This window comes from Rattus rattus, chromosome 2, assembly GCF_011064425.1.
Source record: "Rattus rattus isolate New Zealand chromosome 2, Rrattus_CSIRO_v1, whole genome shotgun sequence".
Lineage (NCBI taxonomy): Eukaryota > Metazoa > Chordata > Mammalia > Rodentia > Muridae > Rattus > Rattus rattus.
In genome coordinates, this window is record NC_046155.1 from 100,275,867 (window position 1) to 100,303,290 (window position 27,424).

The 27,424-nt window shown below is 51.7% G+C and overlaps 2 protein-coding genes across 2 annotated transcripts in view; one reads left to right on the top strand and one right to left on the bottom strand.

The window, feature by feature from the left end:
- The window catches only part of Numa1 (nuclear mitotic apparatus protein 1), a 44,692-nt gene extending 21,292 nt beyond the window's left edge, over positions 1-23,400 (top strand). Inside the window, exons 6-26 of the mRNA XM_032893119.1 lie at positions 794-874; positions 1,413-1,500; positions 2,863-2,980; positions 3,340-3,497; positions 3,767-3,884; positions 3,971-4,088; positions 4,384-4,524; positions 5,843-5,965; positions 6,062-9,415; positions 10,278-10,319; positions 16,184-16,252; positions 17,737-17,856; positions 17,945-18,163; positions 18,269-18,426; positions 19,466-19,712; positions 20,528-20,756; positions 21,343-21,479; positions 21,638-21,814; positions 22,017-22,133; positions 22,227-22,430; positions 22,697-23,400. Of these exons, the coding sequence (XP_032749010.1) occupies positions 794-874; positions 1,413-1,500; positions 2,863-2,980; positions 3,340-3,497; positions 3,767-3,884; positions 3,971-4,088; positions 4,384-4,524; positions 5,843-5,965; positions 6,062-9,415; positions 10,278-10,319; positions 16,184-16,252; positions 17,737-17,856; positions 17,945-18,163; positions 18,269-18,426; positions 19,466-19,712; positions 20,528-20,756; positions 21,343-21,479; positions 21,638-21,814; positions 22,017-22,133; positions 22,227-22,430; positions 22,697-22,708 (6,030 nt within the window). The 3' untranslated portion in view covers positions 22,709-23,400. The remainder of the gene's footprint in view (positions 1-793; positions 875-1,412; positions 1,501-2,862; positions 2,981-3,339; positions 3,498-3,766; positions 3,885-3,970; positions 4,089-4,383; positions 4,525-5,842; positions 5,966-6,061; positions 9,416-10,277; positions 10,320-16,183; positions 16,253-17,736; positions 17,857-17,944; positions 18,164-18,268; positions 18,427-19,465; positions 19,713-20,527; positions 20,757-21,342; positions 21,480-21,637; positions 21,815-22,016; positions 22,134-22,226; positions 22,431-22,696) is intronic.
- Positions 23,401-24,035: 635 nt separating this feature from the next.
- On the bottom strand, positions 24,036-26,057 carry Il18bp (interleukin 18 binding protein). Its single transcript, XM_032893118.1, has 5 exons — positions 25,909-26,057; positions 25,604-25,680; positions 25,163-25,357; positions 24,700-24,823; positions 24,036-24,611 (listed from the first exon to the last, which is right to left on the bottom strand). Exons 2-5 carry the CDS (start codon positions 25,632-25,634, stop codon positions 24,362-24,364), a joined length of 600 nt encoding a protein of 199 aa, XP_032749009.1. The 5' UTR covers positions 25,635-25,680; positions 25,909-26,057; the 3' UTR covers positions 24,036-24,361.
- Positions 26,058-27,424: the final 1,367 nt, after the last annotated feature.

Sequence of the window (27,424 nt, forward strand, 5' to 3'; positions counted from 1 at the left end):
AGCCAGTTGGTTGATCCAGAGGCCATTTTTGTCTAAGGATTCTGTAAGCCTGTGATCTTTGACAAACGACTCGACTTGACCACACTGCTACCCACGATGGAGGGTTGGTCCTCACTCAGTGGTCATCGTGTTTTTCTTTCAAGCTTAGTTGACTTCATTTCCTCTGCTGGGTCCTGGTCTGTAGAGATAGTCCTTAGTTTTATGCTCATGATTCCTTAAGTTGAGGAATTCGACTGTGTAGAAATTGTGACACCTGTCTTTCTGCACTGCGAGCATCAGTTGAATTGAATTTATTTGTTTTATTATTATTGTTATCGTCATCTCAGAAACAAGGTTTCTCTGTGTAGCTCTGGTTGTCCTAGATCTCATTTTATAGACCAGGCTGACTTCAAACTCAGATCCACTGCCTTTGCCTCCCAAGTGCTGGGATTAAGTTGTGAGTCACCACTGCCTTGTGAGCCCTTGGATTTATTTTGGAAAAAATATTGTCTCCTTTTTTAAAAGACTTCTTTTATGTGCATTGGTGTTTTGCCTGCGGGTGTGTCTATGTGAGGGTGAGGATGCAGATCCGGAAGTGGGGGAGTTGTCATGCGGTTGCAGGAACTGAACCTGGTTCTCTAGGAGAGTAGCCAGTGCTCTCACCACTGCACCATCTCTCTGCCTGCGGTTATGAAGGGTGGTGGCTTGGCCTGCGAATGGGAACTTGTGAAAGAGACTGACTCAGAGCAGCTCTGAGTTGGGAGCATTAGAAAGAGACCTGTCACTCAGCACTGTGCCTTCGTTTGCCTTCTAGATGGTAATGCTGTTTTTATATCACTCCACCATGAGCTCCAGAAACCCCCGGGACTGGGAGCAGTTTGAATATGGGGTTCAGGTAGGCGTCTGTGCCTTCATCTCACTTGCCAGCCCAGCCTGGGCTTCCCTCACCCAAATGTTTCTCTTTAAAAATTATTATTCTTTAAAAATTATTATTCTCTAAAAAGGTAATATTTGTAATATTGTTTAAAAAGCAAAAGGAGAAAATGTTTAATTGCAAAGAAGGAAATGACATTGCTGGTACTGTCATTCCCAGACTGTTCAGTACACATGCTTTGAATTGTCCTGTATTTGGAGACAGTGTAGGATTTGCAGCCTTTGGGTGTGTGTCCCTATGTGCCTTCTTGCCACGCCACTTGGTTTTTCCTTTGCCAGGGGTTATTTGCAAGAAGTCAGCAAAGTTATCCGTAAAAGCTTTCCGGGAGGGAAGAACACGTAGAGCCAGCGTGTTTTGGGCAGGCCGTGCAGCTTCAGCTTTATGGGTTAAAAAGGACCCAGCAGGCCCAGGGGTTAGCACTGCTGGGATAGGTCCCGAGCCCTCCCGTCAATGTCGTCCCTGCTCCACAGTGATGGCCTTTTCTCTCTCTGTGGCATAGGCTGAGTTGGCTGTCATCCTGAAGTTTATGCTGGATCACGAGGATTCACCTAACCTTACTGAGGACTTAGAGAATTTCTTAGAGAAAGGTGAGTAGGGCCACTTGGGAAGATCCACTATGTCTGAGCAGAGGACTGCTAGGATCCTCTGACCTCAGCGTGGCACAGTCACGTGTGATGCAGGGTGACTTCTGAGCCGTGTGCTCACCTTAGACCATCTGGAGTGACTCCACGCTGCCTGAGAGTAGCTCTCAGTGCTTGTGACTGATCCTGATCTCATCTGCATTCAGTGACCTTGACTCCTACTTCTCATATTGCTCTGTGTGCCTTTTTACTTGTCTTTATTTTGCTCTATTTTATCTTCTATGTATGGGTGTTTTGACTGCATGTATGTCGGAACACCAGGTCTGTGCCTGGTGCCCCAGAGGCCAGAAGTGGGCATTGGTTCCCCTGGAACTGGAGTAACAACTTACAATTGTAAGCCCTTATGTGGATGATGGGAATTGAACTTGGGTCTGCTTGAACTGCTAAGCTGTCTCTCCATGCTCTTGTTTTGTCTTTTAAACTGTAGGCTTAGAAGTTGACGTTAAACATCTTTTGGAAACCTTGAAAAAGGTTTCCCTTCGTGCACCTCGTGTTCTAGGTGGGAGTCAGGTACATAAACCCAGTAAGCCTAAGTCCCGGGAATAAGTGAAGACATGCCAAGTGTCTCACAGGGTGAGAGTTCGCCATGTGTCATGAGCAGGTCAGCTGCTGCTACTGGGACTCTGAGGCCATAGTTATGGGCAAGCTCTCTTTTAGCTGTTGAATTTGGGATTCTACTTGTTCAGGTTCATGAGATGAGGATGTTAAGAATGGGAGTCTAGAATGCAAGGACGTTCTCTGGGTCAGATGCAGATTTGCAGGTCAGCTTGTCAGTCATTGAATATTCAGGCACTGGGGGCGGAGCAAAGAGGGCCCATCAAATCTCTGGGGAGGGAGAGAAGAGGGGTGGTTAGAGGTGGTAAAGTCCTAAGAAAGCGGTCATGGGAACCAAGAGAAGAGATTATTTTATACCTTAGTGATATGAGAGCTGGGGGTGGAAAAGTTCCACAGAAGATGGTGGCACCAACACAGGCTCTTAGGGTCTTTGGCAGACTTGGTACTGGGCTCTCCTGGTGCCTCTGCAGCATTGACAATAGGACCTGTTCCAGTTTCTCAGTATGAGGGGAACTGCCTCACTCTACCGTGCTCTTAGAATACTTTCCTCTGAGGAAGTGGAAACCCTGTATCTGGATTTTAGTTAACGACCTTGGTCTCATGGGTCAGGCTCTGCCTGGGAACTGCCTCTTCAGTTTGCATGTGTCCTTGCAGTCACACTTACTAAGGTAGTGTGTCTGTTATGAGAAGGTGAAGAGCTGCTCACCCCCTGACTAACCATTCTTGGTTTGTCTGTCTGCTTCTTACCTGTAGTTCCTTCCACCTACCCCAGCACCCTCTCTGAAGAGCTTTCTCCACCCAGCCACCAGGCCAAGAGGAAGATTCGCTTCCTAGAAATACAGAGGATTGCTTCATCTTCCAGTGAGAACAAGTATGTCCTGGGCCTAGGTTGGTGGCTTCACATCCTTCTAGTTGGTCCTTGTATTCTGGAGGCTAAGCTGTTAGGCAGACTTGGGATCTGTCATAAGTTAGCTCTCTCTCAAGAGCAGAGCAGTTCCCCGTTTATGGAAATCCCTTCCTCTTTGGAAAATACATGTTTGCATTCCTAAGCCAGGGAATTGAGCATGGAGGAGGGAGAAGAAAAGGTTCTCTGGGTCATGTACTGAGACATGAGGTAGCATGGCATGTAGGCCCAGGCATATTGGCCTCCTAAGCCAGTGTTCGTTACGGCCACTGGTGCTACCCCGTTCCTACCTGCCCTGGCGTCTTTACCATCTCCTCCTTCCTTAGCTTCCTCTCAGGGTCTCCATCCTCCCCTGTGGGCGACATCCTGCAGACCCCACAGTTCCAGATGAGGCGACTGAAGAAGCAGCTGGCAGATGAGAGGAACAACAGGGATGAGCTGGAGCTGGAGCTGTCTGAGAGCCTCAAGCTCCTCACTGAGAAGGGTAGGTACCGTCGAGTGCGTGGGCACTGGTAAAGGGGAGCGTTTGGGATTTACGTCGGGGAAGCCCTGTGACAGCTTGGCTTGCTATGGTGTCCCTTCTGTTGACAGAGGAGTGTCAAGCCCATTGCTGTCACAAATGTCAGTCTGACCTTGTAGACCCTGGGTTTAGTTTCTGTCCCATGCCCTTTTGCCGTGGCACGGATGCTGTGCCTCCTCTGCTCTCTTCTGTCCCTGGACCTTTGCTGACTGTGTCCTCCCTGTCCTGGGCAGACGCTCAGATCGCCATGATGCAGCAGCGCATCGACCACCTGGCTCTGCTGAATGAGAAGCAGGCAGCCAGCCCCCAGGAGCCCAGCGAGCTTGAGGAGCTCCGTGGCAAGAATGAAAGGTAGGACGCCCTGCCCTCCTTCCCACATCCAGTCCCTGCTGGCGAGGTGGGGAATCACACCATTCTCACGGTTCCTTTCCTGGCAGCCTCACTGTGCGTCTGCACGAGACTTTGAAGCAGTGTCAGAATCTGAAGACCGAGAAGAACCAGATGGATCGAAAGATTAGCCAGCTTTCTGAGGAGAACGGGGACCTTTCCTTTAAGGTGAGTGGGGCTGGCTATGCGTAGAAACCCCTCAGGGCTGAGGTGGTCTGGAAGTTTCCCCAAGAAGGTTGAGAAGACGGTCTAGAACCTGGCTTGAGGCTTTAGTCACTTTCCTTATTACTAGTTCCTGGAAGGGTGCTCAGGCAGCTCTAAGTGATGATGTGTGTTTCTGAATAGAGGTGTAATTGGCTGTGATTGGATTGAAGGTGGGGAAGAATTATTGGAGGCCCCAAGGTCTGGGTTTCAAGGACTTGCTGGAGGGAAGTGCCAACTTCTCACCCTGCTTATTTCTCAGGTGCGAGAGTTTGCAAACCACTTGCAACAACTGCAGGGTGCATTCAACGACCTGATAGAGGAGCACAGCAAGGCTTCTCAGGAGTGGGCAGAGAAGCAGGCCCATCTGGAAAGTGAGCTCAGCACAGCCCTCCAGGATAAGGTAACCCTCTCTCGGGAGCTGGCCACATTATCCACGTGGAGTTCATCACACTGCTGGGTCTGGAGCTGCCTTCTGAGAGTCTGCTAGTGTGTGGTGACAGGCTGAGTGCAGTGTACCTGAGGCCTCTGTGATGTGCAAAGTGTGGGTCTTGGAAAAGTTAATGAGTCTCAGAGGGGACTGATGCTTTGTTAACTATTGTGTGATTGAAGGGTAACTCGTAAGCTCTTAGTGAATTAGTTGTGATATCAGGTTGGGTTTCTTTGCTGAAATACTTGATATCAGAAGGATATCAGGGATAGGTGTTTTATTCTGCAGTATTTGCATAGACATTGTAAGTTGCTCATCCCTTTGTCTAACATCTAAATCACTCTGAACTTTTGTTTTCTTAAAGTAGCCTCCCTCTGTAGCCCAAGCTGGCTTTGGACCCTGTCCTCTAGTCTTTGTCTCCTGTGTGCCAGAGTTACAAGATTCTGCCACAATGATTTGTTAAAATTTTAAAACTTGTTGGTATCATGTTTAGAGCTCAGAAAGTTTGGAGTTTGGGATTGTTGGATTCCAGATTTCAGACTAGGGATGTCCAATCTGCATTACTGTTGTTACTAAGCCCAGCTCTGCCACTTCCTAACCTGGGAGCTTTTGGGTATAGCACTTAGAGTCTGGGATCATGAGTGTTTTCTGTGAAGGAGACAGTAGAGACTCCCCGTCAGCCCCTGGGTGGGTCAGGAGGTCAGAGCATACCCATCATGTTGCTTTGCGCCCACAATTGAGGGGGGGCCAGCGCCGGGCTGGGACAGATGAAGCTAGGCTGGCGTAGATGCCCGGGATTGTTTTGGGCATTTGGTTAGTGTCTGACTCAAGGCTCGTCTGAGGAAGGCTACGTGGTAAGTAAGTAGGCTTTGCACATTTTGACTTAAATTTACCCGTGTAATTGGGAGTAGAAAGTCAGGTTCTTGGGGTTGGGGATTTAGCTCAGTGGTAGAGCGCTTGCCTAGGAAGCACAAGGCCCTGGGTTCAGTCCCCAGCTCTGAAAAAAAGAACCAAAAAAAATAAAAAAAAGAAAGTCAGGTTCTCAGGAAGTCAGACCTGTGGTTCTGTTGATAGGCAGGGTCTGGGAGCACAGGTTGGTTTTTAAAATCTTCATTTTCATGTCTCGGTCTCTTGAGTTTTGGGGAGCCATTACTCCCAGCTCAGTCCTATGGTTTCTGAGGATTTTCTTCTGAGCCAGGGCAAAGGGAAATCTTGGGTACAAGATGATCGCGTCTCTGGTAATTGGATGGCTGTTGTACTCTGTTCACATGGGTCTCTTGCTTACTCCCAGAAATGTCTGGAAGAGAAGAGTGAGATCCTTCAGGAGAAGATTTCCCAGCTGGAGGATCGAGCAGCTCAGCTGCAGGGGAGCCCAGCCCTGGAGAAGGGTGAGGTGCTGGGTGACGCCTTGCAGGTAGGAATAGACAGAAACAGTAAGGCAATTTGCTAGGGTTGATTCTTGGTGTTCTTTGATAGGGTTGATCCCCATTTTGTCTCTTTATCCCAACAGCTGGACACCCTGAAACAAGAGGCAGCCAAACTTGCCACAGACAACACACAGCTCCAAGCCCGCGTAGAGACTCTGGAGTGTGAACGTGGCAAACAGGAAGCCCAGCTGCTTGCTGAGCGGAGCCACTTTGAAGAAGAGAAGCAGCAGCTGGCCAGCTTGGTTGCTGACCTGCAGAGCTCCGTCTCTAACCTCAGCCAGGCCAAAGAGGAGCTGGAGCAAGCCTCCCAGGCTCAGGGGGCTCAGCTCACTGCCCAGCTGGCCTCTCTGACAGCACTGAATGCCACCCTGCAGCAGCAAGATCAAGAGCTGACCAGCCTGAAAGAACAGGCCAAAAAGGAACAGGCTCAGATGTTACAGACCTTGCAAGAGCAAGAACAGGCTGCCCAGGGCCTCCGCCAGCAGGTGGAGCAGCTGGGCAGCAGCCTGAAGCTGAAGGAGCAGCAGTTGGAAGAGGCAGCCAAGGAGCAGGAGGCAGCCAGGCAGGACCACGCCCAGCAACTGGCCACCATTGTTGAGGCTCGAGAGGCCTCTGTAAGGGAGCGGGATGCTGCTCGCCAGCAGCTAGAAACATTGGAGAAGGAGAAGGATGCCAAGCTGGAGAGCCTGCAGCAGCAACTCCAGGCTTCTAATGAAGCCAGGGACACTGCGCAGACCTCGGTCACACAGGCCCAGCGGGAAAAGGCAGAGCTGAGCCAAAAGATAGGAGAACTCCATGCCTGCATTGAAGCTGCCCACCAGGAACAGCGTCAGGCCCAAGCTCACGTGACAGAGCTCGAGGCTCAGCTGAAGGCTCAGCAGCAAAAGGCAACTGAGAGAGAAAAGGTGGTGCAGGAGAAGGTCCAGCTCCAGGAGCAGCTCCAGGCCCTCGAGGAGACTTTGAAGACTGCCAGAGGTAGCCTTGAAGAAGAGAAATGCAGGGCTGCCGATGCCCTGAAGGAGCAGCAGCGCCACGCCACTGAGATGGAGGCGGAGACTCGACACCTGAGGGAGCAGCGGGAGCAGGAGCAGAAGGAGTTAGAGCAGGAGAAGGCTGAGCGGAAGGGGCTGGAGGCCCGGCTACAGCAGCTTGAAGAGGCTCATCAGGCCGAGACCGAAGCCTTGCGACGTGAGCTGGCAGGGGCCACAGCTGCTCAGCACAGAGCTGAGAGTGAGCGTGAGCAGCTCCTCAGGGAGGTTGAGAGCTGGCAGAAGCGGCTTGAAGCCAGACAGCAAGAGGAGGCAAGGTATGGTGCCATGTTCCAGGAACAGCTGATGGCCTTGAAAGGGGAGCATGGAAAGATTGGCCAAGAAGAACAGAAGGAGGCAGGAGAGATCCACGGTGAAGGCCAGACAGGCCAGCAGCAGAGTCAGCTAGCTCAGCTTCATGCCTGTTTGGCCAAAGCCCTTCAGCAGGTCCAGGAGAAAGAAGCGAGAGCACAGAAGCTGCTAGATGATCTCTCAGCTCTGCGGGAGAAGATGGCTGCCACTAACAAGGAGGTGGCCTGCCTGAAAGCCTTGGTGCTCAAGGCAGGTGAGCAGCAGGCAGCAGCCTCACATGAGCTCAAAGAGCCCCCGAGGGCTGGGAACCAAGAGTCTGACTGGGAGGAAGAGCAAGCAAGGCCGTTGGGTAGTACACAGGCAGCACTGAAGGCTGTGCAGCGTGAAGCTGAGCAAATGGGCGGAGAGCTGGAGAGGCTGCGGGCAGCACTGATGCAGAGCCAGGGGCAGCAGCAAGAGGTGCGTGGGCAGCAGGAGAGGGAGGTAGCACAGCTGACCCAGGAGCGGGGCCAGGCCCAAGCTGACCTGGCTCAGGAGAAGGCAGCCAAGGCGGAACTTGAGATGCGGCTGCAGAACACCCTCAATGAGCAGCGTGTGGAGTTTGCTGCCTTACAAGAAGCACTGACCCGTGCCATGACAGAAAAGGAAGGGAAAGACCAAGAGCTTGCCAAACTTCGTGAGCAAGAGGCAGCTCAGAGATCAGAGCTGAAGGCGCTTCAGCAGACCTTGGAACAGCTGAAGAAGAAAGAGAAAGAGCACCCCGCAGGGGGTGCCAGGGGGGGAGATGCTTCAGGAGATGGCCCAGGATCCCAGCTGCACACACCTGGGAAGGCAGAGGCCCCAGGCCCTGAGGTGGAGGCTCTTCGGGCAGAGATCAGTAAGCGAGAGCGGCAGTGGCAGCAGCAGCAGCAGCAGGTTGAAGGCCTGACTCACAGCCTGGAGTCTGAGCGTGCTCGGCGGGCTGAGCTAGACAAAGCCCTGGAGACACTGCAGGGCCAGTTAGAGGAGAAGGCTCGAGAGCTAGGGCACAGTCAGGCTGCCTCCGCCTCCGCTCAAAGAGAGTTGCAAGCCCTCCGTGCCAAAGCCCAGGACCACAGCAAAGCCGAGGAAGAGTGGAAGGCCCAGGTAGCCCGTGGCCAGCAGGAAGCTGAGAGAAAGAGCAGTCTTATCAGCAGCTTGGAAGAGGAGGTATCCATCCTGAATCGCCAAGTCCTAGAGAAGGAGGGAGAGAGCAAGGAGTTGAAGCGCCTGGTTGTAGCTGAGTCAGAGAAGAGCCAGAAGCTGGAAGAGCGTCTGCGCCTGCTTCAGGTGGAAACAGCCAGCAGCAGTGCCAGGGCAGCAGAACGCAGCTCAGCTCTACGGGAGGAGGTGCAGAGCCTCCGAGAAGAGGTAGAGAAGCAGCGTGTAGTTTCTGAGAACTTGAGGCAGGAGCTGGCCTCACAAGCGGAGCGAGCTGAGGAATCGGGTCAAGAATTGAAGGCCTGGCAGGAGAAGTTTTTCCAGAAGGAGCAAGCGCTCTCTGCCCTGCAGCTGGAGCACACCAGCACACAGGCCCTGGTGAGCGAGCTGCTGCCTGCCAAGCACCTTTGTCAGCAGCTGCAAGCTGAGCAGGCAGCTGCCGAGAAGCGCTTCCGGGAGGAGATAGAGCAGAGCAAGCAGGCGGCTGGCGGGCTGCAGGCAGAGCTAATGCGGGCTCAACGGGAGCTTGGAGAGCTAGGATCTTTGCGGCAGAAGATTGTTGAGCAGGAGCGAGCAGCCCAGCAGCTGCGGGCAGAAAAGGCCAGCTATGCAGAGCAGCTGAGCATGCTGAAGAAGGCCCATGGCCTGCTGGCCGAGGAGAACCGGGGGCTGGGAGAACGGGCCAACCTGGGCCGGCAGTTTCTAGAAGTAGAGCTCGATCAAGCTAGGGAGAAGTATGTCCAGGAGCTGGCTGCTGTGCGCACTGATGCCGAGACCCACCTGGCTGAAATGCGGCAAGAAGCTCAGAGCACTAGCCGGGAGCTGGAGGTGATGACCGCCAAGTACGAAAGTGCCAAGGTGAAGGTCCTAGAGGAGAGGCAGAGGTTCCAAGAAGAGAGGCAGAAACTCACTGCCCAGGTAAGGTGTCCATGCTGTGTCCTCTGCATTCTGTAGCCCTCCCCTTGCCTCCACCCCAGATGGATACCGCAGTGGCCTACCTGCCTTCACTCATTGAGTAGCAGAGAAAGATAAGTAAGAGATGCTAATGACAGCGAGTGGTGGTGCATGCCTGTAGTCCCAGCACGTAGGAGGCTGAGTCAGGAGGAGGATCATGAGTTTGAGGCCGCATGTGGGTTGCATAGTTAGATCCTGTTTGAACTTCCACAGTCACCCCCCACCCTCCAACAGACGATGTCTATGGCCCCCTTTTCTTTGAGAGTCGAATCTAAAGAGTCAGGTTGACTACCTTTTTGTTTCTTTGGTGTTTTAAAACAGGATCTAATGTAACTCAGGCTAACCTTGAACTCACCATATAAGTAAAGATGGCCTTGCACTCTTTTTTTTTTTTTTTTTTTTAAAGATTTATTTATTTCATATATGTGGGTACACTGTCATTGTCTTCAGACATAGAAGAGGGCATTGGATCCCATTACAGATGGTTGTGAGCCACCATGTGGTTGCTGGGATTTGAACTCAGGACCTCTGGAAGAGCAGTCAGTGCTCTTAACCACTGAGCCATCTCTCCAGCCCTGCCTTGCACTCTTGATCTTCCTGCCTTCACCTCCCAAGTGTTGTGATCACAGGCCCCTGTGTCCTGTTACCTGATTCCAGCTGGCCTGCCCCCGTGTCCCCCACTCCCTTTATGGGGGAGGTCTCAGAGCCCGAGCGAGGTCAGTCTGGCGGTGGCTGCATCTCACTGTCTCCATTGCTTCAGAGCCCGAGCGAGGTCAGTCTGGCGGTGGCTGCATCTCACTGTCTCCATTGCTTCTCCCCTGCACAGGTGGAGCAACTAGAGGTATTTCACAGAGAGCAGACTAAGCAGGTAATGCCTGGGGTTCTGGATAAATGCTGGCTGCTTAAGCGGTGACCAGTGTCGGTGCATGACCCCGGCTGCAGCTTGCTCCGCCGGCTCCTCTTGTGAACTGTTTGTGAAAGGCAGGCCCAGGCTGCCCAGGAGTACAGTGTTAATCGGCCCTCTCTGGGGCCTCGTCCCGTCCATCCCAGGTCGGCCTCTCCCTCTGCCCTTCCTTTCACCTATCAGAAACAAGGGGTGGTATCGCTTCATCTCTCCTACACTATCCTGGCGACAAATTCAGTCCTTGTGGCACAAACCTCCAGTCCTGTTTTGAGTTAAGGAGACTTATGCAAGAGGAAGAGCAGGTTTATGTGGCTTTGTTTAGGTTATTTCCCTTCTTCCCTCCAAGTTATCCAGGGTGTGAAGATGACAAATGAGGCAGCCCTCGGAGGATAGGGAACCTGACCTGCTCAGAATGCTCAGCCAGTACACCCTGGAGCCTTACCCCAGAACCTCGCTCCCAGAGCTTTCTGGAACAGAAGTAGAAAGGGTCTTCCCCAGACGGGCCCTGTGGTCTCTCTGCCTTCATTCCTCTCAGGCCTCTCTGTCCTCCTACTTAATAGGTTACAGAGCTGATATTTAGTGAGAGCACTTTCTTAACCTCCTCCCTCCCTCCCTCCCTCCCTCCCCCTCCCTCCCCCCCCCTCCCTCCCCCCCCCCCTCTCTCAGATTTATTTATTATGTAAACAGTGATCTGCCTGCATATATGCCTGCAGGCCAGAAGAGAACACTAGATCTCATTACGGATGGTTGTGAGCCACCATGTGGTTAAACGCAGGACCTCTGGAAGAGCAGTCAGTGCCCTTAAGCTCTGAGCCATCTCTGCAGGCCCAGAACACCCTCTCCTTTCTAGCCACTACAGACATTCTAAAAACAAAGTGGGATAATCAAATTGGAAAGCAAGCAGTTAGCAATGGAGCCTTTTGCCTCTTCCTTTGCTGCCTGTTCATGCCTAAGCTCCCATAATGCCTGGAGGAAACATGGCTGCTTGTGGCTGTTAGGATCCCTATGCTCTTTGGTAGTTGGGGGAGGGGCTTGGGAGTATGTGCTGCCCTGCTCTTATCTCCAGCATTCTTTTCTCCCAGTGCTAACTGCAGTGGCCATGCTGCTAGCATCCCTAACCCCTTGGAGAGTGGAAAGAGGTCTGGGGGCTTTGCTTTGGCTATTTTGGGGGAGGAGGGAGAAATGAATGTACTTTGACAATGTCTGTTAGCACCAGAGTGGGAGTCTTGTTTCTATTTTTTTTTTTTTAAATTCTTTGTGTATGTGTAGGTATATACACATTCTATGCATGCCTGCTGCCTGCAGGGACCAGAAGGGGATGTTAGGTCCCCTGGAACTGGAGTGATAGTTCATTTTGAGCTGGCATGTGGGAGCTGAGAACCAAACCTGGGTCTTCTACAAGAACTTGTAGAACTTTTTTTTTTTTTTTTTTCCGGAGCTGGGGAAACTTGTAGCACTTATAACCACTTACTCATCTCTCCAACCCCATAGATGTTCTGTTCTTGCCTCAATTTTTCCAGGTTGGGCGTGGGAGCAGAGGACACAGTCAGATGTGAAGAGATGCCCACTCTGAAGGGTCAGGCATTTAATTTGGTGGCAGAGACTTCAGCTGGAATGAGTTTGGTCAGGTGACCTTGGTAGCATCTGTTTGGGACCACCTCAGGCCCTGATAACCTGTGGGCAGCAGGGAGTTACCTGTGTAGAGGAAGGGCCTGAGGATAATAATGGTTAGTCTAGACCTCCTGTGTTTAGTCAGAGGAACAGAACTGACTGGATCTGCATTTATCAGGAGGAGAAGCAGTACAGTAGCTTACATGCTATGGCCTGGCTGTTTAAACAGGAACTGTCTTTTGATGGAAGAAAAAGTAATCTGGTGGTGGTTCAGTCCATAAAGCTGATGCTTCTGCTGGTCTGTCTTGGAGTCCCAGAGCAGCAGAGGAGTGCCTGCTTCGGCAGTAGGATAAACTTGCCAGCAAGATTGAGGGCAGGAAGGAAAAAAAGCAAAGCTTCCTCTGTGTCTTTTTATATGGACGGCCACCAGAAGGTGTGGCCCAGATTTAGAGTGGTTCATCCTGCCTCAGACGATCCAGTCAAGAAAACCTAACCTTCTGGAGAGCCCTACCCCAACCATCTAGGCATTGTAACTGGGTCTTCAAAAGGCCATTCCATCATTCTATCAGAATGGCTGCTTCAGGATAGTGGAGATTATGACGAATGGGTTCCGTGAACATGGGCCACTGTTGAACTTCTTCTCTAGCTGCTAAATGAGTTTGTTAGTCAGAAGCAGTACTGTGTGGAATATCATGATGGTGGATACGCTAGTCTGTAAATCCATGATGGCAGTTTCGGCAGAAGCATTTTGTGCAGGAAAGGCAAATCCATAACCAGAATAATTATCTACTTCAGTAGGACAGAGTTTGGTGTCGATCCTGCTGTGGCAGCTCTGGCACTCAGCAGCATCTGTAGTCAAGTCAGCAGCCTTGGCGATGGAGGTCTGTATTGTTGAGCCCATGTACAACCTCCATCTCTGCACTGTGGCCACTTCGTTCATGGACCTTGTAGGCAGTGACAGCAATGGCCGGGGAAGAGAGGCTGATGGTCCATAGCATGGGTCATTCTGTCTATTTGATTATTGAACTCCACATCTGAAGTCATCTTTGATTAGCATTTACATAGGACATAGCTATCTTCATACCCTTTTAGGTCTGTTCTCATGCTTCCTAGATAGCGGTTTTCTTGCTCTTTCCAAGTCTCTTAGCCATCCAGCCAGTCAGTCTGCTACAGCCCATGAATCTTGAACGATTGCACATCTGGCCATTTCTCCTTCTAAGCAAAGTGGATGCCCATATGTACTGCCTGAAGTTCTGCGCAACATGAAGATTTCTCTTTCCCTGCTGTTTTTCAGGGTTGTCTCAGAAAAGGGTTGTGATGCTGCAGCCGCCTATTTGTGGATGCGGCCAGCATAATGTAGAGAAGCAGCAGTAAACCAGGCCCTAGGCTTCTCTCTTTCAGTCAGTCAATCATAGGGCACACCCTGTAATGCTTCCTACGCAGGCTTGCGAGCAGAGGGCACTGTAAGGGTAATGGAGACAGTAGGCACTCTCAAAGGGAGGATACTTGTCTGCAGAGAATGGTAGAACCTCGCTCCAAAACCCCAAAGGCGACTCCTCAGTGATCCCCTGTCTCCCACTGACAGACACCTTGAGTACTGTTGGGTCTGCTGGATCATGTGGTTCACGTGGTAGACAGAACAGCCTGCACGGAAGCCTGGACCATCTGAAGAGCCTTCTCCTGTTCCAGGCCCCACACAGAGCTAGCAGCTTTCCAAGTGACTTGGAATATGGGCCAGAGTAACACACTCAAGTGAGGAATGTGCTGCCTCCAGGGTCTAGATAGGCCCACTGAATGTGTTTGCTTCTTTCTTGGTGGTGGGAGGGGCCAGGTGTAATAACCTCCTTCCCCTTAGAAGGAGTATCTCTGCGTGCCCCACCACTGGACTCCCAAGAATTTCACTGACCCAGAAGGCCCTTTAATTTTGATTGGATTTATTCCTTATCCTCGGATGCCCGTGTGTTACCAACAAGTCCAAAGTAGTTGCTACTTCCTGCTCACTTGGTCCAGTCAGCCTAATGTTGTCAATATAGAGAACCAGTATAATGTTTTGTGGAAGAGATGGGTGATTAAGATCCCTTCACACTAAGTTATGGCACAGGGCTGGGTGATAGACCCTTGAGGTAAAACTCTAAAGGTATAGTGCTGCGCTTGTCAATGGAAAGCAATTTGTTTCTGGTGGTATTTATGGACAGCTGTTGAGAAACAGGCATTTGCTGGATTGATAGCTACACACGGTACCAGGAGGTGCGTTAATCTGCTCGAGTGAGGACGCCACAGCTGGTACAGCAGCTGCATTTGGAGTCACTACTTAAATTTGCAGTAGTCAAACTGTCGTTCTCCACGATCCGTCTGTCTTCTGTACTGGCCAGATAAGAGTTAAAGGGAGGTGTGGTAGGGACCGTCACCTCTGCATCTTCCCCTGGGAGGGGCAACGCTAAATGGCTTCCACTTGACCTTCCAACTATCGTAGCCCTCACTCCACAGGGGAGGGAAGCTGTGCAAATTTTGCCAACTTCTAAGGATATCTGGGGTTGGGGATTTAGCTCAGTGGTACTGCCTAGGAAGCGCAAGGCCCTGGGTTCGATCCCACCCGAAAAAAAAAAAAAAAAAAAAAAAAAAAAAAAAAAAGTTAAGGATATCTGACCCAGTTGTACATTCTGGAACTGGAGCAACCACAGGATGAGTTTGGGGACATACTGGACCCACTGTGAGTTGGACTTCAGCCCAAACTCCATCAATCACCTGCCCTTCATAAGCCCCCATTTTAACTGGAGGGCCACAGTGCTTCTTGGGGTCTCCTGAAATCAGCATTAATTCAGAACCAGTATCCACTAGACCCAGGAAGTAGGCTTATTTCTTTTTTCTGGTGTACAATTACCCTTGTAAAAGGCTGTAGGTCCTGATGGGGAAGGACTGGACTTTTACATGTTTTATCAAGGTTCTTCCAGGGGATCTGGTCATCCTTTCACTCCAGGTGTTCTGTGTTTGCAAACAGGTTCAAGTCTGGTTCACGGGCCAAGATAACCCATTGCCACAATCCAGTTTAGCCTTTCTTTCATTTGTCTCAGAAGTTTTCTGCTATGCAGACTAAAGAAAAAAATGTAGTAGGCTTCCTATATTTTCCATGCCTGGGAACACCATGACTGATTATCCAGTACCAAAGTTCTGCACAAATCACGACATCATAAACGTCCTGTTGTTGCTGCTGCTTGCCTGTTAGGACAACTATGGTCACTCTGCCTTTGTCAGTTCAGTGCCCACCTGGCCCCTCCTACCCCTGGGCCCAGTTAAACCTACAGCATTGAATTCATCCAACTGGGCGGCAGCAGCTCCGCCCTCAGCCCCAGCACATAAAAGGGAGATGACAAAGTATGCTGGCGCTCTCTCACCATCCCTGTCCCACAGGATTAGTGAGGACGCGTCTTCTGGGGCCTTTCACTGTGGAGGGCGTAGTTTGATAGAGCATATCCACTCAAACATTACAGCTTCCCTGAGCTGGAAAGTACTCAGCAGCATAAAGTCAAGGGAGATAAGGCATCTACAGGTCCTTTTCAATAGGTCACCTTTTGACAAATGCTTCCTTGAACTTTTGACACCTTTTCTTAAAAAACTGTGCATGCTTCATAGTAAATCCAGAATCTCTCCTCCATGGGCCTGAATCAGTGAACTCAGTTTGATCTGTTGTAATCCATAACCCCACACCCTCACATCCCACCCCACACAGGTGCCCCACACAGAATACTTGAATGAATTAGCAAAGTTATTTAGCTCCTTGGTTTTAGGTTTGGTTATAAACTATTGGAGGGCCCTGAGAAACAGCGGTGTTCGTTGTCTTGCCAGACCAAACTACAGGATCACATTCCTTAATAAATGCCCTTAATTTAACTGTTGACACCTTCTAGGACTGGAATTTTGGTTTGATTCTCCCAAGGCACACTTAGAAATCTTTAGACTGGTTGTGCATATCCAGAACAAGAAAGTGAGGCAAGCAGGCAAAGAGCAAAAACTTCCTTGTATGTCCTTTTATGTGAGCTGCCACCAGGTGTGGCCCAGACTTAAGGTGCGTTTTCCCGCCTCAAATGATCCAATTGAGAAAAATCCCTCATAGCTGTGCCCAGTTGCTTGGGTTTTAGCTGTTTGCAGATGCGGTCTATTTGAAAACCAAGAAAGCCATTCCACCCTCATCTTCTTGTTTGTTCTTTTCTGCTCCTCAGGTGGAGGAACTGAATAAGAAGCTGACAGAGAGTGAACAAGCCAGCAGGGTGCAGCAGCAGAAGCTGAAGGTGGGGCAGCCGTGGGACAGGCCTGTCCTCTGCCTCAGAGCGCCAGGGTGGAGGGAGAGCTTCTCTAAGCCCTTGGGCAGTACCAGGCCAGAGCAGGTGCTCCCTGGGGGCCTGGTTGCCCAGGAACCCGTCCTGGGCCTCAGAAACCTTGGCTTTTGTCTTCAGGGATCTCTCACAGAAAGGTTTTCTATTACAGCTAACTACGCTTTTCAGTTAAAAATATCAAGGCATAGGTCTGGTTGAGTGGTAGAGCGCTGCTTGGTGCACAGAAGACCTAGGCTCAGCTCCAGCACCTCAGAACAGGTTACTTTGTTTGTTCTTGATTTACCCTAGCCACTTTCCCAGGCAGTAGGGCAATTGCTAATGACTGCAAGACAGAATAGGACAAGTTCCTCCATCCCAGAAAGTTCTGTGGGAAAGCCCTGCTGTAAGTAGTTGGGGTTCAAGAGCTGAGAGTTTCAACAATTCTCAATCTTAGAATGCATGTCCCTGCCCTCCTTGGGATGGGAGACCCCATCCCATTATGCCACCCAGAGTCCTGGGATTACTTGGCATTTGCCATAATGACCAGTGCAGTTAACACTTAATGCTCCTAATTCTGTTACCTTCTTCGTTCCAGTGTTTGCTTTTAGCAGCTCTAAGCTTCCCATCCCTTAGTTAAGGGCAAAGAATCGGGCACCAGTTCCACTGGGACTTGTGTAGCACATAGTGGATCCCAGGTAGAGGAACTCCGGGTTTCAGTTTCCTTCTCAGCGTCCTTGTCCATGGTCTGTGGTGAACAGTAAGCAGGTTTGTCATGTCCCTTTTTAGGGTTGTTATGAGCTAGCAGATGGAGGAGTTTTGTAGTCCCACCCAGTACCTGTGGTAAACCAAGCTGACACTGCAGATACAGGGACCAGCTGCTGCTCCTCATGAGGAGTTAGGGTTCCCTTAGGAGGCAGTGGTGGCGTCGTAAAGGAGTCAACCCCCAGTTTTGGAGTAGGTGGATGAAGTTCAAGGTTTACTGTACTGTCAGTTTGCCTAAATCCCTGGTCTCTTCTCTTCTGTAAAACAAGGATAAAAGTTGTTTCTTGGAGAAGTGGTTTGGAGAAGTGAGTTCCTGTCATTGGCATGCACATGCACATGCACATGCAGCTGTCTCAGCTCTAGACCAGGGCACTCTCAGAAGATCCCTTTCTGTTCCCTTGAGAGAGAATGTCCTTGTACAGGGGTGAGATTCCTGGTGCTCGGCCTCAGATGGCAGGCAGGACTGTGAGAAGCCTTAGAGCCAGCAGACGGGCAGCACACTGTCTGCCGGACGGTCTCGGAGGGAGAATGGAATTGGTTGTAGGCTGCGGTTGGGAGTGTGTGCATTGGACTGAGGCGTCCCTAGGTGTCCTGAGAATCTATTCAGAAGACTGGGAAGGACCTGTGGAGACTGAGCAGCAGAAGCAGGCCAGTGGGTTTGGGTAATCAGAGTTCCCTTGTTTTGATTGATTTCTCAGGCTTTCCAGGCCCAGGGAGGTGAAAGCCAGCAGGAGGTCCAGCGCCTCCAGACACAGCTGAGTGAGCTGCAAGCCCAGCTGAGCCAGAAGGAGCAGGCAGCTGAGCACTACAAGCTACAGGTGCGGGGCCACGAGCCGGCCTGCTCTGCCCTTCTTCCTGACCATTTCTAGGCTCTGCCACTCACACACACCCTGTCTGTCCACACAGATGGAGAAAGCCAAGACCCATTACGATGCCAAGAAGCAGCAGAACCAAGAGCTGCGGGAACAGCTTCAAGACCTGGAGCAGCTGCAGAAGGACAACAAGGAGCTGCGGTCTGAGACTGAACGTCTGGGCCGTGAGCTGCAGCAGGCAGGGCTGAAGACCAAGGAAGCCGAACAGGCTTGCCGGCACCTCACAGCCCAGGTGCGCAGCCTGGAGGCCCAGGTGAGTATCTGTTTCAACAGCAGCCCCTCGCCCTGTGCTGTTGTACTACGTGCCTCCTCTCCAAGGCCACCCCTACTCTAGGCTTCTCTTTATTTTACTTCTAAGGTTGCCCACGCAGACCAGCAGCTTCGAGACCTGGGCAAATTCCAGGTGGCAACTGATGCCTTAAAGAGCCGTGAGCCTCAAGTGAAACCCCAGCTGGACCTAAGCATTGACAGCCTGGATCTGAGCTTGGAGGAGGGAACCCCGTGCAGTGTCGCTAGGTCAGGAGACATGCCTCTGTCCTGGGCCTGTTCATTGAGTGTGCGCTGTTCTAGCCTGTGGGTCTTCTGTGATGACAGATGCCTGCGTAGGGCACAGGAGAAGTGGAAAGGAGGTGGAACAGTTAGGAAAGCCTTGGAAGCAAGCTCTGCTGAGTTTTGATAAACTCTACAAGAGTGTGCAGAGGCGGGTGAAGAGCAGCCTGTAGTGTGAGGCCAAGTAGGCCTGGCAGCCGAAGGCTGATGGACTTCAGAAGTGCTCACACTGAGGACTGCAGGCTGGATGTGCATCCTAGTTTCCTGACAGTATTGAAGGCAAGGTTCGCAGTACAGTTACTGTTTCTATCAAACGCGTGTTCTGCACTGTGGGCCAGTGTTCTGAGTTCTTGGAGCAGTTACAACTTCATTTTCCCCCTAGCCACCATGTTGGGCTCTATTCATTATATCTCCTTAAACAGAACTGGGCTTTAGAGGGATCCACAGTGATAGAGCCAGGTTTGAACCTGGCAGCCTGCCCTGAGTTCTTGTCACTACTGTGCAGTGTCCCTCGTGGCAGTCTGTCTCTAGGTGAGATGAGCTGAGGGGAGGGAGTGCACATGGGGAGTGTGCAGCTCTAGGGTTCTCAGAATGTTGACTGCAATTGTGTGTGGGAAAAGAGGTCAAATTACACCCACGCTCATGACCTGGCAACCTGTGAAGATGTCCCTGCTTAGTTAAAATAGGAGATCCAGGAGGAAGGACAGGCAGAGGGGTTTGGAGTCGGCCTGCTAATTGTGGAGCAGCTGTGGCGTCTGAGGGACCTCTGGCTCCATAGCTGTCTGACCTGAAGAGCAGGGTTTGGGCTATGGTAGAGAGAGATCTGAGAGCTGCTAGTATGAAGGGGTTAGGGGCAACCAAGAGTGGACTGAAAAGGTCCCAGTCAAGGCCCCTTTTTAGTATCTCTGAAGGACCAGTGGGAGTTGCTTTAGGTAGTTTGGGGCAAGGAGATAGACAGTGTCTTCTAGCTCACGATCTGCATCTCAGCAAGTTGCTTTTTCTACAGCAAGCTGCCTCGTACCCAGCCAGATGGTACCAGTGTCCCAGGAGAGCCAGCCTCACCCATCTCCCAGCGCTTGCCCCCGAAAGTGGAATCCCTGGAGAGTCTCTATTTCACCCCCATTCCTGCTCGGGGTCAGGCCCCCTTGGAGACCAGCCTGGACTCTCTGGGGGATGCCTTCCCTGACTCCGGCCGTAAGACCCGCTCTGCTCGCCGACGCACCACACAGATCATCAACATTACCATGACCAAGGTTAGGCTACTGGGCATAGGGGCTGTCCAGGAGTCCTAAGTCAGGAACACTCAGGAATGACTGACATCTTTTAAAAAGGGCATGGATTTGTTTAGGATCTCTTTTCTTTTTAGATTTTATATACATAATTGCTCAGTTTCATGCACATTAGAAGACAGAATCAGATACTGTCTGATTACAGATGGTTATGAGCCACCATGTGGTTGCTGGGAATTGAACTCAGGACCCCTGGAAGAGTAGCCAGTCTCTTAACCACTGAGCCATCTCTCCAGCCCCTAGTCTCTCCTGCTGCCGGGAAGACGGAGCAGGATATAATTAATAGCAGCTAATTCTGAGCCTCTGGCACCCCATGCAGCCAGGATGTAGCTTGTGTGGCTCACAATACTCTGCTACTTCTAGACTTAGATATTCTCTCTCCCTTCTCCAGTGGGACAGGTGGAAAGGTACTTTATGCCCTCTGCTCCTGAGAATTTGGGGATAGTGTAGATGATGTTCAGACCCTGGGAACCTTGTCCTGGGACAACAGGACAACAATTGTGGTCTACGTCCAACAAGATGGCTTAGGGGATAGGGGTTCCGGTCTTAGCCTAGCTACTTCCTAGCTGTGTGACTAAGGGTGATCACCTTGCTCTTATCTCTGAAATAAGCCTCCTTTAAATGTGGTAGGTAGAAGAGTCTTGGCAACCTCAGCATCCTTCAGGATGCTCTGGCTGTGTGGTCTGTTTATACTTTCAGTGTAAAGACCGTTTTGAAGCAGAGGGCATCGCAGAGGGTGATGCTGCTTTAGAGTGTTACTGCACTGTTTGTTCTTCCAGAAACTAGAACTGGAGGAGCCGGACAGCGCCAACTCGTCCTTCTACAGTACTCAGTCAGCCCCTGCTTCCCAGGCCAACTTGCGAGCCACTTCCTCCACTCAGTCTCTGGCCCGCTTGGGCTCTCCTGATGACAGCAACTCCGCGCTACTCAGCCTGCCTGGCTACCGGCCTACCACCCGAAGCTCTGCTCGGCGCTCCCAGACCAGGACATCCAGTGGGGCCCCCCACGGTGAGGAGACAAATTTACTAAATTCCAAAGGCTCCAGGCAGGCCTCCTTGCTGCCTCCCGATGCCAGAGCTGCTGCCCCTCACTCAGCCTCTGCCATCTCTGGGCCTTGCCTATCCTAGGACTACAAGGGGAGTCTGAAGCAGGGGTGCTCACCAGTTAAGATTCCCACACAGTTCCCAGTGCGAGCTGACACTTGTGGGAGTCAGTCCTCTGGGCTGCCTTCTGGGAAACTGGACTTGGGAAAGTTGGCCTGCCCAGCAGTCTCCTGGACTTAGCATCTAGGGACCCTCCCTGGTTATCAGTTCCTGACCCTCAGCTTCTCTTGGTGTGGGGCACCAGGCCTTGGCAGGTGAATAAGATGCTACAGCCTCTGGTTATGAACTCTGATCTCCCCCAGAGAGCACCTCCATGAGACAAATGGCTTGGTGTGCCACTTTGGCTCTGTAACATCATTACAGAACAGAACCTGTGGATCCACCCTGAAGCCCCCCAGGAAGGTGGGAGGGAACAGTGGCAACAAAAGTCTGGCCAGATTAGTAGGCAGGGTGCCAGCAGCCGTGCTCGCCCTAACTTGAGCCCTCTACAGGAAGGAATAGCTTCTACATGGGGACTTGCCAGGACGAGCCCGAGCAGGTGGATGACTGGAACCGCATCGCGGAATTGCAGCAGCGCAACAGAGTATGCCCTCCGCACCTGAAGACCTGCTACCCTCTGGAGTCCAGGGTGAGGTGTGGGGTCAGGTATGACTGCTTGGGACTGTTAGCTATTCATCCAGGTGTAGATGGCATGAACAACAGGAAGGAAGGCATGTTAAGGATCCAGCTTTAGTTCTTGCTCTATACAGTTGGGGCCCACTGACCATTGCTGCTTGTCCCATGCAGCCTGCCCTGAGCCTGGCCACCATCACTGACGAGGAGATGAAAACTGGAGACCCCCGGGAAACCTTGCGCAGAGCCAGCATGCAGCCAGCTCAGATCGCTGAGGGCGCTGGCATCACTACCAGGCAGCAGCGTAAACGGGTTTCCTCAGAGACCCACCAGGGCCCCGGTACTCCTGAGGTAGGTGATGTGTGCATCTGTATTGTTCTCTTTAGCACTGCACCCAGGTATGAACCAGCTCACCAAATCTTAGTAGTGAATCGGAGGGAAGTCTCTCTTCCCAAGGGCAGATGTACAGACTGCTGGAAGGGCCTCTGTCAGAGATGGGGAAGGCTCGTCTTTTCGCCATTATCTGCCCAGTTGTCCTCTGCCTGCCTCATAGTCCAAGAAAGCTACGAGCTGCTTTCCACGCCCCATGACTCCCAGGGACCGGCATGAAGGACGGAAGCAGAGCAGCACTGCTGATGCCCAGAAGAAAGCAGCTCCGGTTCTCAAGCAGGTTAGTGCAGCACCGAAGGGTCAGGAGGAAGGCCAAGTGAAGCCTTGCTGGCAGCCCCAAAGTAGCAGGCTGACAGACCTTCTTCCCCTATAGTCGGACCGGCGTCAGTCAATGGCTTTCAGCATCCTTAACACACCCAAGAAGCTGGGAAATAGCCTTCTACGGCGAGGAACTTCAAAGAAGACCCCAGCAAAGGTCTCCCCCAATCCTCGCAGTGGAACCCGCCGCTCTCCACGCATCGCCACCACCACAGCTGGTGCTGCTACTGCTGCCACCACTCCTCGGGCCAAGGGCAAGGTAACTCAGTACAAGTAGACTGCTCTCTATAGGCAAGGCAAGGCCAAACCACTGGAGGAGGGTTGGGGCGAAAGGTACCCTCTGCCTTGGTTAGCCATTCATAACTGAGGACCCCACATTTCTTAGGTGTGTGGCTGGCAACTTAAAGGTAGGTGTTTATGGAACCCTACAGAGGGAGCAGTCCCAGCCACAGGGTTTTCTGAACTAGTCAATAGAGGTCGGCAACACAGACTTAATCTGGCCAAGTGACTGTCTTTCTTTTTCAGGCAAAGCATTAAAGAGTCGATACCAGTGCATGGCCCCACCTGCGTTGTCAGCACTGACCTTGCCTGGTCCTTTTCCTTCTACTGTCCCTCAGTGCCTTCTCTCAGCTCCCAGGCCAATGGCGGCCAGCCCTCCCAGAGACTTCGATGTTTGCCTGCACCCTGGCCTGGTACCTGGACTTTCACTGGTGCCTTCTAGGCATCTCTCAGAGCTGGCCCAGGAGGCTTGGAGCTTGGACAGTGTGCGGTCTTCTCCCTATATTGCCTCCTGATTTTTTTTTTCCTTGTTTTGGAAAAAAGTCTACTTTTCCATCATAACTAGATTTGAGGCTGGATTCTTGAGCCCAGTCTTCCTTAGTCTCTGGACCTAGAAGGGACCATTGGAGAAGCAGGTTCTACTTTCCTGCTGTTCTGGTGGCTGGGCCTAGCAGGGGTCTTTGCTCTTGAAGCCCAGGATTGGGCATGACCTGGTAGGAGCCTCTGCTCTACCTGCTTCCATATTCAGCTGCCTGGAGGATGCTTTTCCCAGGACAGATAGGTCCTGGGTCTCAGGGGTGGGAGGGGGGCAGCCTTCAATGGCAGCTCATACTTCAGCTCCCCAGACTTGCACTGGGGGGATATGGAACGATGGGAAGGTTTTTAAGGGCCGGGAATGGATCTTTTCTAAATGTTATTACTTGTAAATAAAGTCTATTTTTCTCCCTTGAGTGCTAAGCTCTTTGGGTCAGTATGAGGAAAAAGAGGGAAATTACAGCTCTTTGGAGCCTGTGTTTGGTCCTTCTACCTGGCCCTATTTCCACTCACCTATTGGTCCTTCCACCCACCTATTTCTGGCCCCTGTCTCTAACTAGTATTATGGGCTGTTTTCTATTTCAGAGGTTCAGGTTATTTTCAATTTCTATTTGGCAGTGTCCCGTGCTCCCTCCTGAGTCAGGCAGAGTTCCTGCAGACAGTACCAGAGCCTAAAAACATCAGACCTTGAGATGCTCCAGCTTTATGAGGACTGGACTCGTTGTGGGACTGCTGAGACAGACTGGCAGATACAATTGTGATCTGAAGCAGCCACTGTCCCACCCCTTCCTTGGGAACAGTACACTTGTAAAGACGGACGTCAATGCAGATAGTGGTCAGAGCTGGGTGTGAATGTTGCTAATCTCAACTACACTTGAGGGTTAACCTGTTGGATCGGGTGGTAGGCATCTCAAATTCATGTTGAGTGGAGCAGAGCTCTCACTTGGCTAAGGCATCATCAGGTCTCAGAGGTTCCAGAATACCAGTGGGATGAGTAAGACATTAGAAAGTGTTAACAGGATGGATGGACACAAGGACAAACAGGAAGAACTCCAAGGACTTAATAACTATTGTAATCTAGGTAGAAATGAAGCTTGAGTTTGAGGTTCAGCCGCTGCAAAGAGGCAATCACATCCTGTGGTGTAGACTTCCTTCACCCTCCAGGTAGATGAGAGCCAGGCTCCGGTCAAGGTCATGCTGTGGTTGGCTTCATGGGGCCCCTGGGCCTGCTGATCTGGGTCCTGGGCTGTGGCTGGAGAGGGTTTCTTCAGAAGGGGATGGGACTGTCTTCAACCCATCCTAGAAAAGTAAATGCACACACAGTCAGAGCTAAGAAGAGCTCTTGCCCCTCCTGTCACCGTAGTCCCAAGTTCCTTGCTAACAGTCACCGCTTACAGGTTGCATTGGAAAAGCCAATCCTTTCTTCCCCAGGTAGTGGAGTTCCTCCCATCCCTGGATGCCTTCTTTCAGGTTCCTTACCCAGAGCTGGGCCAGAATGACGTGATACTGGGCCACCTGTCCGGGATCCACAAACAGACAGGAGAAGTTGGTACTTAGTAGGGAGGGGCTCAGTTCCTCCAGCACCAAGGCCCTGTGTAGCCAGGTGCTTTCGTTCCTCTGCTCCCGGCTAGAGCAGCAGAAGGAAATCATGAGAGGGTTGCAGGGGCTGGGGGGGAGGAGGGCTTTCTTCCGCTAGCCTAACTGATGGCCCTTACCTTGTGTGGCCCTCCCTCAGCCGGCCTGGGAGGTGCTCAATGAAGGAACCATTGCCCAGCCAGTAGAGGATGCTGAAGTAGGGGAAGCGGCTGCAGGCAGTGCAGGACAAGGTCAGCGTTCCATCTGGGAACACATTTGACTGTGAGTTATTCTATAAAGCAGGCCCTGCCCTGCCCAGCTCCACTCAGTCATGAGTCAGAAACAGAATACCGGAGTCCCACCTACACAGGACAGTGTTCAGGGGGCTATGCTCTGGAGCACCTTGCATCCAAGGCCCTGCAAGGTTCTCTACTATAGGAACCATGTGGGGAGCTGGGCAGTGAATGGTGAACACAGCCAACTTGGCCTGGCTGGTGATTCTCGGCAGGTTAGAGGTACACTCCCAAGTCACCCCAACCCTGTGTTCACAGCCTGCCTCTGACACCTGTACCCTCTTGGGCTCCCATGACACTTGTTCCTTACTCAGTGGCACTTCTTTCTCTGGCCAGATCACATCCAATGTTGGGTACCGCTTAGTTGGGACTGCTGGAGACCAGGAAGAGCACGGGTCCTTTGAGCTTCTGGTTAAGACAGTGGCAGTTGTCAGAGGTGCAGATGTGGCTCTGGCCAGAATGACAACATGGACATATAGAAGCAGGACCCACCAAGGACTGGGGTCTGAGGAACAAATAGTTACAGATGTAAATAAAAATAAAGCTCAACGTCCTAGCGTCTTAGTCGAGGACAGGATGCTACATGGGTTGGGACAGACCCCCACCCAGATACTCCAAGGTTCTTGCCAGGAATCCGAGTGGATGGAGACCCTTCAGCCCCACCCTTCGCCTCTGCTGAATGCAGTACAGAGGAGCCCTGACATGGAGCCAGCGCCCTGGAAATGTGGATCCACAAAGCCCAATGTCCCACCTGCTGCACAGCCACAGTGTCTCATGGTCATGATGAATGTGGAAGCAGGCAAGCCTGGTACCTAACTGTGACTTCCTCTGGAAAAAATAAGTAGAAGTCAGCTAGCCCTACATTTCAGGTTCTTTCCCTCTGGCAATGTTACTGACCCCATTTGAGCTTTTAGAGGGCAGGCCTCAGCCACTAGCTGGGCTATGGGCACTTAAGGCTGCTCTCTCACCAGCTCCAAACAGCACTTACACATAACATTCCCCCGGCCCAGTCCTACCCATTAAGAGAGAGAGAAAGCACTTGAGCCAGGTCCTTACCTGGGAAGTAACACTCCGTTCGCCAGCCGGCCCTTGTTCTGGGAAGGCAGGCAGCAGTCAGCTTCTAGGAAAGCTCCCGACTATTTTCACTTTCACTTTCTCTCTGAACTAGGAATCCCAGTCCCTACCAGGTTGTACTGTGAACCAATGCTCACAGACAATTCCCAGGACCACTCCAACTCACTGGGTCTTCTGTCCAACTCACCCCCACTAAGGTCAGCTAAGGGATGGGGCATCAGTCTCTCACAGGGCACTGTCTTGCCCCTACCACCCTTCACAGCCAACTTTCTACAGGGCCAAGCCTTTACTTTCTCTAGAACAAACTCCAAAGAGTCAATATTTATTGCTACTGGGGGCCCCAAACTGAATCACTGACCTTTTTACATTCAATGCCTCACTAGCTCAATAACAGCCTAGCTTCTCTCAGGCTTCCCCACCCCCACCCCTCACCCCAAGGTCAGGTCTGTCACTTTACAGCCTCCACACACAGCCAGTCACAGTGCAGCTTCACTTACAGTAAGTTCAGCTCTTCCTACCCTGCTCTTAGGCCTGAATGGCTTCTGAGAGCTCCAAGGCTCAGTGTGGCTGCCTGCACCCTAACAAATCTCACCACAGGAGAGCAACTTCCCTGCCTGGCTGGTGTAAACTCCCAGCCAAGCTGAGAGCTGGCCCTAAGTAGCCAGGAAGGCACTTACGCAACACTGGCTCTGTAGCTCAGAGGCTGGGCCTGAGGCCGTGTTCCTTGAATGTCCTGCCAGAACCTCTGAGGGCAGAAAGACCAGTGCATGCACTCATGGCAAAGTGTGGTGGGCTAAGGTTTGTGATCAGAGGGTAGAGCTGGTGACGAGTGGGACGAATCAGGTTGGAAGGACCTGTGGGAATAGCTTCATACCTGGTTTAGATGGAGGAGGCTAAAAACTGTCTTTCATGTGCCACATTCACATTCTTCTCTTCTGAGCAACTCCACCTACCCTCTCCCCTCTCCCACCAAGGCTGCAGCATTCAGGGGCAAACTCCCTCCAAATCCAGGATCTCCAGGAGATAGGTCCAGAAGTTGTACACCCCCACACACCCAGGGGGGATTTCTCAGTCCACTGGGGTATGGGTAGGAGTTCAGGAAGAGGAAGTAAGCTGTACCTTAGAACAACCAAGACTGGAGGTAAAACATGGAAGCAGCCTTCACCTTAGGGAGAGGGGAGGGCAAATACTAAAGGAAGAGTAGCTGTCCCTGGGCCTTTGGCTTAGCTCCCATTCCTCTGGGGATGGAAGGAAGAGGAAGCTACAGCTGAGTTTGAGAACAGGCTGAGTGGGGGTAGCAGGGTACTAGTCTGAGACCGAGGGTGACGTGCCACTCAGTCTGAAAGGGGACCAGTGAGGCCTCAGGGACCCTAATGCCATAGAACAGGCACCACACAGGAGGGGGTGGCTGGGACACAGGAGGCCACGATTCCCCAGGGGACATGGGAAGAGGTGGCAGACAGAAAAGCCAATGGATGTCCAGCTGTCCAGCCCAGCT